Source organism: Belonocnema kinseyi, chromosome 10 (genome assembly GCF_010883055.1).
Source record: "Belonocnema kinseyi isolate 2016_QV_RU_SX_M_011 chromosome 10, B_treatae_v1, whole genome shotgun sequence".
NCBI lineage: Eukaryota > Metazoa > Arthropoda > Insecta > Hymenoptera > Cynipidae > Belonocnema > Belonocnema kinseyi.
The window spans coordinates 5474506-5486193 of record NC_046666.1 but is presented as its reverse complement, the minus strand read 5'-3'; the positions used below and the strand labels follow the sequence as shown (position 1 = coordinate 5486193).

General features: G+C 23.5%; 1 protein-coding gene across 2 annotated transcripts in view; it reads right to left on the bottom strand.

Annotated features, from left to right (window-relative positions):
- LOC117182201 (phosphoinositide 3-kinase adapter protein 1) overlaps nucleotides 1–11688 on the bottom strand; it is a 187806-nt gene that overhangs the window by 27866 nt on the left and 148252 nt on the right. For both annotated transcript variants that reach the window (XM_033375263.1, XM_033375264.1), the window contains 2 exons: nucleotides 4709–4778; nucleotides 242–553 (listed from right to left, as the gene is read on the bottom strand). In XM_033375263.1, coding sequence (XP_033231154.1) covers nucleotides 242–553; nucleotides 4709–4778 — 382 coding nt within the window. The remainder of the gene's footprint in view (nucleotides 1–241; nucleotides 554–4708; nucleotides 4779–11688) is intronic.

Below are 11688 nucleotides of genomic sequence, written 5' to 3'. Positions count from 1 at the left end.
ATAGAGCTCCAAGGAGATTATGTTGAAAAATAAAAAAAAATTTACCCAAAAAAAATTGTTTTTATACTTCATTCTAAGGACTTATTGAACTACCTTCGTATCACTCTAAAAGGAGATTATGTTGATGAATAAAAATGATTTTTGAAAAAAAATGTTGTTTTCGTTGTTAGTCTCGGGACTTATTGAATGATGTGTTACAGTTCGAAAATAAGATAAATTCTGCCAAAGGAGAGTAAATTACCTGCAGGATGCATCTGTAGATACCCGGAGAATGTTTGATCCAGTTCATGAAAGTTATGGATTGATGTTGGTGTCGAGGGGAGGGTAATGGGCGTGGGTGTGGGTGCAATGGAGTAATTTCCTTCGGTTGAGGCCGTAATTGATGGATTTGGTGGTGGCAGTTCAGGAGGAATTGAGAAACTCGTCAATGACGTGGTGATTGGTCTCGCTGCAGGTGGAACCGAATAAGCCTCGCTGAGCGGTCTTGGGTGACAGTAATCCTCCTTGTCTCCATCGTCATCGTTCCGCAAAAAAGGAGATCCACTTTCGTTTCCTGGAAACATAGAAAACACAAAAAAAAAAACTATAAAATTTAGCTGACTTTCTTCTAATTAGTGAGTTTTTATTTATTCCGAGGATTATGCAGTTTTCCTCTCCCCTGACCAAACTTAAATGCAAATTCAAGTTTTGTTGGCTGAATTTTATTTTAATTTATATTTACCATAAGAAATTAAGAAAAATCTATGATTTAAAATTCATGAATATTGTCGGTTGAAGAAAGGAAGGATTTGGTTTCAAATAATTATACAAATGCGAATACTTCTAAGGGTCTGTACTTAAATTCCTTAAGAAAATATATACTATTTAGTTGAAAATTTGCCTTTTTTAGGATGGTTGTTTTAATCACATAACAAAATTCCCGGTCATTTCCAGATTTGCAAATATTTTTTAAGGTCGATGAAATCAGGCATCACACTCCCTATGGAATAAAATATAGGAACCAAAGGGTATTTTTTGTCACCCTCATTGGGTACTTTAATCGCGTTTGAAGGGTAACAATTTTAGGACAAATTCATAAGATTAAAAAAAACTCAAATATGATTCCAAAGAATTAAAATGAATTAAAAATAATTTGAAAATATAAAAAAACTTCAGTGAAGTCAGTAAATTTGGAATGAGTTTGGACAAATTTAAGCGAGTTTAAAAGAATTTGATAAAATCCCTGCAAATTAAAGGCAAGGTTTAAATACTTTGAATATAACTATTCCTTTTTTGGTTGAAAATTTTGGTAAAAATTCATCTTTATTGTCGAAAGTTGGAAATTTATTTTGGAAAATTTATCTTCTTTACATTAAAATTCAACTACTTGGTTAAAAATTGATGTATTTTGTTACAAATTCGTATTTTTTGGTAGAAACTTAATCTTCTTGGTTGAAAATCGATGCTTTTATAGAAGATTCCTAATTCCATTTCAAAAAACTATTTTTTTGTTAAAAATGTATGTCTTATTGTAGAAAATTCGTCTCTTTGGGCAATTTTTTTTTTATTGAAGACCCATCATTATAATTGAAAATTTATTTCTCTGGTTACACATGTAACTATTTTGTTAACATTTTTCGTTGTTGAAAATTCATTTTATTTATTAAAGATCCCTCATTTTTATTCAAAAAACTATTTGTTGGATGAAAATTTGTCTTTTTTGTTAATTTTTTTTATTGAACTCATCAGCAAATTAATTTTTTCACTGTAAATATCACTATTTCATTTTCGGTTGAAAATTTATATTTTGTAGTTTAAAATTCATGTTCTATGTTAAAAATTCGTCCTTTTTGGTAAAAAATTAATCTCTATGGTTAAAAATTCAATTTTTTCTCAAAAAATCAAGTATTTGGATCAGAATTAATTTTTTTAATTGAAGACTCATCATTAAAGTCAAATGCATTTCTCTGGTTAAAAATTTAACTATTTTGTTAACATTTTGTTTGAAAATTATTTTTAAATTGTTAATTGAACTACTCCGTGTTTGGTTAAAAATTTATTTTCTTTATTTAAAGAGTCAATTTTTGTTTTGAGCTTCATGTATTTTATAGAAAATACGTCTTTGTTGGTAGAAAACTAATCTTCTTGATTGCAAATTTATTTTCTTTATTGAAGATTCCTAATTTTTTATTAAAAAAATAATTTCGTTGTTGTTAAAAATTCATTTTATTTATTAAAAATCCCTCAGTTTAATTCAAAAAAACTATTTTTTGGTTGAAAATTTGTCTTTTTTGTTCAATTTTATTTTTATTGAACTTATCATCGAATTAATTTTTTAACTATAAATATAAATATTTCATATTGGGTTGAAAATTGATACTTTTTAGTTTAAAATTCATGTTTTATGTTGAAAATTCTTCCTTTTTGGTAAAAAAAATAATCTCTATGGATCAAAATTCAACTTTTTTGTTGAAAAATTAAATATTTGGATCAGAATTAATTTTTTTATTAAAAACTCATCATTATAGTGAAAAAATGGTTTATCTAGTTTGTTGAAAATTATTTTTTTAACTGGTAATTAAACTATTTTATGTTTTGTTGAAAATTGATTTTCTTTGTATCGACATTAAAATATTTGATTGAACATTCATTTTTGTAGTAAAAAAATCCTCATTTTAATTCAAAAATCCTTTTCTTTTTTTTGGAAATTAAACTACTTTATAGTAAATTCCTTTTTAATGGTAAAAAATTAATTTTTTAACTGTAAATATGACTATTCCATTTTGTGTTGAACATTTTTTTCAGTTGAAATTTTATGTTTTTTGTTGAAAATCTATTTTCTTTATATAAAAATTCGACTTCTTTTTTTTCATTTAACTTTTTTTTTGGTAAAAAAAATAATGTTTTTAAGTAGTTGAATTTTTATTTGAAAAAAATTCAGTTGAATTCATAAGATCAAAATATGAATTTCTAACAAAAAATAAGTTTCAGCGAAAAAATTGAATTTTTAATGAAATTGTTGAATTCTCTACTAAATAGTTGCATTTTTATTACAAAAATGTCTATTATAACATTAAATTATTTTAACAAAAAGAAAAATTTGCGAAAAAATAGTCAAATTTTCCAGTAAAGCTTTCAAGATAAAAATACAAACATTTTAACAAAAAATAACTTTCTACAAAGAAAATTGAATCTTCAATTCAAAAATACGAATTTTTAACCAAAACCTTTAACTTTTAAATAAAATGCTCGAATTCTCTATCAAATAGTTGAATTTCTATCTACCAAAAAGACAAAAATTTCTCTTAAACAGATAAATTTTTATCAGAAAAAAATTACAAAAAATAGTTCAATTTTCATCCAAAAAAGATTCCAGTAAACTTTTCACAATCAAAATATAAAGTTTCAAACAAGAAATAAGTTACTGTGCAAAAAATTAAATTTTCAATCAAAAAAACGAATTTTTAATTAAAAAGGATTAATTTTTATTAAAGTTATCGAATTCTGTACTGCAGAGTTGTATTTTTATACAAAAAATACTAAATTTCTCTTAAAACAGATACATTTTTATTTTTTCAAAATTATTAAGTAGTTGAATTTTCACTAAAAAAAATTTCAGTTGTCTTTATAGGATCAAAATATGCATTTTTTAAAAAAATTAGTTTCTGCGAAAAAAATTAAATTTTCAATTCAAAGGACGATTTTCAATGAAATTCTTGAATTCTCTACTAAATAGTTGCATTTTTATTATTAAAAAAAGAAATTTCTACTATAACAAATGAATTTTTTTTACAAAAAGAAAAATTTGATATTTTTGATACATTTTTGTTTTTTAAATAATTTTAAGTAGTTGAATTTTCCTTTGAAAAAAAGTTCAGTTGAATTTATAAGATCAAAATATGAATTTTTAACCAAAAATAAGTTTCTGCGAAAAAGTAGAATTTTCAATTCAAACAGGCGAATTTTCAACCAAAAAGAATGCATTTTTAATGAAATTGTTGAATTCTCTACAAAATAGTTGCATTTTTATTAACAAAAAAAAAAAAGAAATTTCCACTATAAAAAACGAATTTTGGTTACAAAAACAAAAATTTGCAAAATAATTGAATTTTCAATTTAAAAATACGAATTTTAAAACAAAAAAATTTTTAACTTTTTAAGTTTTAAATAAAATTGTTGAATTCTTTACGAAATAGTTGAATTTCAATCTACCAAAAAGATAAAGTTTCTCTTAAAACAGATGAATTTTTATTAGATCAAAATAGGAAGTTTTAAACAAGAAATAAGTTTTTGCGTAACAAATTAAATTTTCAATTCAAAAATACGAATTTTTTAACCAAAATGATGACTTTTTAATAATTTTTTTTTAATTATCTACGAAATAGTTAAATTTTTATCCAATAAAGATGAAATTTGTACTTAAACAGAGGAATTTTTAATTAAAAAAAGACAATTTTTTTAAAATTAAACTTTCATCCAGAAAGGATTTCAGATCATTGTTAAATATTCTGCCAAACAGTTGCATTTTTGTCCAAGAAAATTGAAAATTCTACTAAAACAGGTAAATTTTTAAATCAAAAAGACAAACTTTTAAATCAAGACGCAAATTTTTTAGGAAAATTGTTAAATTTTCAACCAAATAATAAAATTGATAACTAAAAATATAATCTTTAAAAGAAAGTGTTTGCGAATTTGTAAAAATCACGCACACGAGTAAAAAAAAAATTACCTGGTTCATCAGTTGGTGTTTCACTCATGATCTTGAGGTAGCTGTATATGTTGGTAAACTCGTTCATTTGCTGCAATAAAGAGAAAAGAAATTCAGTCGAAAGCTATAGTAATTGGGTCCTCGCAATAATTTTTGTCGGATTTTTATTTGCGAGTTTGAAAAAAATAGATGAAAATTTATCAACGATTTCTTCGGTTTTAGAGAGGATTTATATTTATAAAAAGAAATAGTTGAATTACTTTTCAGTTTTTGGATTCGAGTTTTTGAATTGATTTTCTCAATTTACAACAAAAAAAAATCTCGGAGTATACGCCTAAATCTATAAAATTCTGACTTTGGCTATCTAAAGGGAAGACTCTGATTTTTGAGTTGGCACTTTCTGGTTTAATATATTGTTTTGAATTATTTTGATTTCAAATTAAATTTCTTTCAGGCATTTAGAGTTTCTTTTATTTCTTTAGCCTTCTTTGATTTTTTTAAATTATCGGAAAATATATTTAATTGCTTGGATTTCCCTAAATTAATGGAATTCCTTACATTTTCTAAATACCTTACATTCTTTGAATTCTTTAAATTTCCTGAATTTCTTTAATTTTCTAAATTCCTGAAATTCACCAGGTTTGACGATTTCTATAAATACTCCGAATTTCATGAACTCTTTGAATTCCTTGTCGACGAAAATCTCTGAAATCCTTGAATTTATTGAATTCTCAAAATTCCTGAAATTCTCTGATTTTTCATAATACCTAAAGTTCTCTGAATTTTCCAAATTCCTGAAATTATCTTAATTTTCTGAATTCCATGCATTTGCTTAATTCTTTGAAGTTTCTCAAAAAACCGAAATTTTTTGAAATCCTCTATCTCTCTCGATTAGCTTAATTCCTGGAATTTTGTGAACTATCTCATTTCCTGAAATTTTCGGAATTCTAGAAAATTTCCTCATTTAATGAATTTTTTTTTATGATTTCCATGAACTCTGTTAATTTTAGAAATTTTCTGAATTCCTTAAACTTCCTGAATTCTGTGAAATCCATGAAATCATCTGAAACCCTGGATTTCTCTGAACCTCCTGAATACCTTAATTTCATTAATTTCCCTGAATTTACTAATTTCTTGAAATTTTCTGCATTTTATGAATTCTTTAAATTCTCCGATGTACCATAAATTCTCTAAGATCTTTGATTTCTGTAGAATTTTCTAAATTTCAACAATTTTCAGAATTTTCGGCATTCCTGAAATTCTCTGCATTTTATGAATTCTTGAAGTTTCCTGGAGTACATGAAATGCTCTAAAATCTTTCATATCTCTGAAATTGTCAAAATTCCTGTAATTCTCTGAATTTTATGAATTCCAGAAATTCCTTGCATTATATGAAACATTTAAATTCTCTGATTTACATGCTATTCTTTAAAAATTCTGGATATCTCTGATTTCTCTGGAATTTTTTTTATTCCTGAAATTCTCTCCATTTTATGAATTCATTAAATTCTCATATAAATGAAATTTTCTAAACAAAATTTATTTCTCTGGAATTTTCTAAATTCCTACAATTCTTTTAATTTTCCAAATTCCAGAAATTCTCTGGAATCCTTGATTTCTATGAATTTTTTAAATTTCAGCAATTGTTTAAATTTTCTGATTTCCTGGAATTCTCTGAAATCATTGATTTATCTGAAATTGGCGAACTCCTGAAATTCTCTGAATTCATAAGCTTCTCTTCATTTGTTGAATTCCAATAACTTTTTTTAATTTTCGAACATACATGAAATTCACTAAAATCATTGATTTCTTTAGAAAATTCAAAATTCCTGAAATTCTCCGAATTCCGGAAATTATCAACAGTTTTTTTTAATCTTTAAATTTTTGATATCAATGAAATTCTCTAAAAATGTTGATTTCTCTGTAATTCTCTGCATTTTATGAATTCTTTAAATTCGCATATAAATGAAATTCTCTACAATTCTTGATTTCTCTGGAATGTTCTAAATTCTTGCAGATCTCTGAATTTCCTAAATTCCAGAAATTCTCTGCATTCGATGAATTCTTTAAATTCTCTGAAGTACACAAAAATTTCCAAAATCCTTGATTTCTCTGTAATTTTCTAAATTCCTGCAATTCTTTTAATTCTCTGAAATACTTGATTTGATCTCATCAATCCTTGATTTCTCTGAAATTTGTGAATTCCTGAAATTCTCAGAATTTATAAAATTCTCTTAAATTTTTTGAATTTTTCAAATTCTCTGGTATAGATGAAATTCTCTGAAATCATTTATTTCACTGAAATTTTCTAAATTCTTGCAATTATCTGAATTTGTTGAATTCCAGAAATTCTCTGCAGTTTATGAATTCTTTGAAGTACATGAAATTCTTTAAAATCCTTGATTTCTCTGAAATTTCCTAAATTCTTGCAATAATTTGAATTTTCTGAATATCCTAAATTCCAGAAATTCTCTGTATTTTATGAATTCAATTAATTTTTTGATACACATGAAATTCTCTAAAATGCTTGATATCTCTGAAATTTGTGAATTCTTGAAATTCTCTGGATTTCTAAAGTTCTCTTAATTTTATAAATTCCATTAATTTAAAAAAAATTTTTAATTCTCTGAAATCCTTTAATTTTTCTGAACTATTTGGATTCCTAAAATTTACGAGGATTCCTTGAATTCCTTCAATTCTCTCAAATACCTGATTTCTCTGAATTTGTTCAATCCCCGCAATTGTCTGAATTTTTTTTAATTTCAATGAAATTCTGTGAATTTTTTGACTTCCATGAATTTTCTGAATTCCTTAAACTCCACGAATTCGGCGAAATCCATGAAATTCTCTGGATTATCTAAAATTATCTAAATTCTTTGATTTTTCAAAGTTCTCAAATTGTATGAATTTCACAAATTGTCTGAAATCCCTGATTTCTCTGAATTGTGTGCATTTCGGCCATTCTCTGAATTCCTAAAGTTCTCTTAATTTTCAAAATTCCATGATTTTTTTAAATTCTTTAATTTCTTTCAATTCTCTTCAATACATAAAATGATCTGAAATCCTTATTTTTTTTATTTCATGGATTCCTGAAATTCTCTGAGTTACTCGGATTGTGCATGAATTTCTTGATTTTTTTTTAATTTCATCATTTTTCTGAATTGTTTGAATTCCTAAAATTGTCTACTTTTCCCTTTAACTCTCTGAAATTCTGTTAATGTTTTGGAACTCTGTGAATTCTCTAAGTTCGATGAATTCTCTCGATGAATATTCTGAATTCCTTACAAATCCTGAATTCTGTGAAATCCATGAAATTCTCTGTATTATCTGAAATTCCCTAAATTCCTAGAATTTTCTACTTCCTGAAATTCTTGGAATTTCTTACTTAGCCTAAATTCGGTAAAATACATAAAATTCTCTGAAATCCTTCATTTCTTTGAATTTTATCAATTCCTAGATTTTTTGAATTGCTGGAATTGTTTGAATTCCTGAAATTCCTGGAATTTTTCGAATTCCTGAAATCCTCGGAATTTCTAGAATTCTTGGAAATTCTTTAAATTCTCGGAATTTACTAAATTCCTGCATTCCCTGAAAACGTATAGAATTCTTAAAATTCAAGGAATTCCTACAAAGAAGTTGAATTTTGAACCAAACAAGATAAATTTTCTATGAAAAATACTAATTTGTAACAAAATAGTTGATTTTTAACCAAAATAGTTCAACATTTACTTCAAAAAAGGAGTATTAGAATTTTTGAACCAAAAATATAAATTATAGACAAAAAAATTTCATTTTTAACCAAATGGTTAAATTTTTTACGTAAATAATTGAATTTTTTTAACAAAAAAGACGAATTTTGTTATAAAACAGTTGAATTTAGAATCGGAAATTATAATTTTTTAGTATTTGTGGTTTTTTAAGTTCAAAAAGATAAATTATCAACAAAAAAATTTATTTTAAAAAACAATAAAGATGATTTTTCTAAAAAAATATTAATTTCTAATAAAATAATTGAATTTTTAACAAAAATAGTACAATATTTAATATTTAATATTTAAGTTTTTATTTTAACGAAAAGGACGAATTTTCTATAATACAGTTGAATTTAGAATCGGAAAATATAAATTTTCAGTATTTGTGGTTTTTTAAGTTCAAAAAGATAAATTATCAACAAAAAAATTTATTTTAAAAAACAATAAAGATGATTTTTCTAAAAAAATATTAATTTTTAATAAAATAATTGAATTTTTAACCAAAATAGTACAATATTTAATATTTAATATTTAAGTTTTTATTTTAACGAAAAGGACGAATTTTCTATAATACAGTTGAATTTTGAACCCGAAAAGATAAATTTACACCAAAAAAAGTTTTGTTCTAATTAGTAAGAATGATTTTTCTACAAAAAAAAAGATTAATTTAAAAAAACAGTAGCATTTTTAACCAAAATAGTTCAATATTTAATATTACAATTTTTATTTTAACAAAAAGACTAATTTTCTACAAAGAATTTGAATGTTGAATCTAAAAAGATAAATTTTTGACGAAAAAAGAATAATTCGTAACAAAATAGTTGAATTTTTACTTCAAAGAAGGATTATTAGAATTCTCAAACAAAAAATATAATTTATGATCAAAAAACTTAATTTTTAGACAAATGTTTAAATTTTTTATGTAAATAATTTAATTGTTTTTGAGACAAAAAAGACGAATTTTCTATAAAAAAAAGTTGAATTTTGAACGCGAAAATAAGAATTTTGAGTATTTGTGGTTTTTTAAGTTCGAAAAGATAAATTTACAACAAGAAGTTTATTTTTAACAAAAAAAATTATTTTCAACCAATAAAGATAATTTTTTTACCCAAAAAAATTAATTTTTAACAAAACAGTTGAATTTTGAACCAAATTAATTAAATATTAAATTTTTTATTTTAACAAATATACGAATTTTTAACCAAAATAGTTCAATATTTAATTCAAAAAAGGAGTGTTAGAATTTTCGAACAAAAAATATAAATTATAAACAAAAGAGTTCATTTTTAACCGAATATTTGATTTTTTTACGCAAACAATTGAATTTTTTTTTAACAAAAAAGGCTATCTTCTATAAAACAGTTAAACTTTGAATTCGAAAATATGAATGTTCAATATTTGTGATTTTTTAAGTTCAAAAAGATAAATTATCAACAAAAAAGTTTATTTAAAAAAAAATAAAGATGATTTTTCTACAAAAAAGATTAATTTAAAAAAAAATAGTCGAATTATTAAAATAAAAAATTGTTCAATATTTAATATTTCAATATTTCGATTTTTATTTGAACCAAAAAATATAATTTTCTATGATACAGTCGAATTTTGAATCCGAAAAGATAAATTTACAACCAAAACAGTTTTTTTTTTTAATCCTAAAGATGATTTTTCTACCAAAAAAGATTATTTTTTACAAAATACTTGAATTTTGAATAAAAACAAATTAAATATTTAATGTTTAATGTTTCAATTTTTATTTTAACAAATAAGACAAATTTTCTACAAAGAATTTGAATTTTAAATCCAAAAAGATCAATTTTCTACGAATAGTTCAATGTTTACTTCAAAAAAGGAGTATTAGAATTTTCGAAAAAAAAATGTAACTTATGATCAAAAAACTTCATTTTTAACCAAATGGTTGCATTTTTTACGTAAATAATTGAATTAAAAAAAAAGAAAGTTTATTTCTTTAAAATAAAGATAATTTTTTTACCAAAAAGTTTAATTTTTAATAAAATAGTAGAATTTTTAAGAAAAATATTACAATATTAATTTTTTTAATATTTCAATTTTTATTTCAACAAAAAAAAAAACGAATTTTCTATAATACAGTAAAATTTTGAACCCGGAAAGATCAATTTAAAATCAAAAAAGTTTTTTTTTAATAATAAAGATGATTTTTCTACCAAAAAGATGAATTTTGAACAAAACAGTTGCATTTTTAAACAAAATAGTTTAATACTCGACCCAAAAAAATGAAATATTAGAATTTTCGAAGAAAAGTATAAATAATGAAAACTTGATTTTCAATTTAAATAGTTTAATTTTCTATCTAAATAATTGAATCTTAAGCAAAAAAGACTAAGTTCAATTTTTGAATAAATGGTCTAATTTGTAAAACAAAATGATAATTTTTCAACCAAAAAAAAGACTTTCATAAAATAGTTGATAGTAAAAAAGAAATTAAATGTTCAACAAAATAGTATAATTTAAAAAAAAAGAGATGAATTTGAAAAAAAATTTTTAATTGGGTTTTCAACTAAAAAAAAATTATTTTTAACGAAGGGAAAATGGGGGGGGGGGAATGACCAGAGAGATTTCAGGGGAAATTACGGGAGAAATAGTGGAATCTGAATTCTTTTGAACTCTCTATTATTTTAAAGTCCTTAGAATTCAAGGAATTCCTTAAATTGTAGTAACTTTCGAATTTATCGAATTTCACGAGTTTGACGAATTTAGGTAAAAATTTAAGAAATTTAAATTAGATTAAAATCCAAATTAAAAATCCTATTTAACGTCCAATAATAAAATTGATGCAAACTCCTATTAAAAAAAAAAAAAACAAGAATCCAACGAACAAATTTGGACCACAACGAACAAGCAAAATACAAAACTCCTATTGTAATCTGAAAAAAAATTTCCGGACAAAAATAAAAAAGAGGAAAGAGAAATGAGAATCAAATATGAATATTATAATATTATTAATAATTTAATTAATTTTTATTTAAGGAATTCATATAATTCAGAGAATTTTATAGAGATTCAGCAGATTTCAAGGAAGTTCAGGCATTTCAAAATATAAGAAATAAAATTTAAAAGAATTCAATATGAATTAAAAATTATTGCAATCGATTAAAAATATTATTTACGAAAGGGGGAGGGTCGGTAAGGCCGGTTTTGGCCTAATTTATTTTTGGACCAAAAAATCTGAAAAAATCATGGTAGTATCTTATAAGTATCCCGAGTCGATTG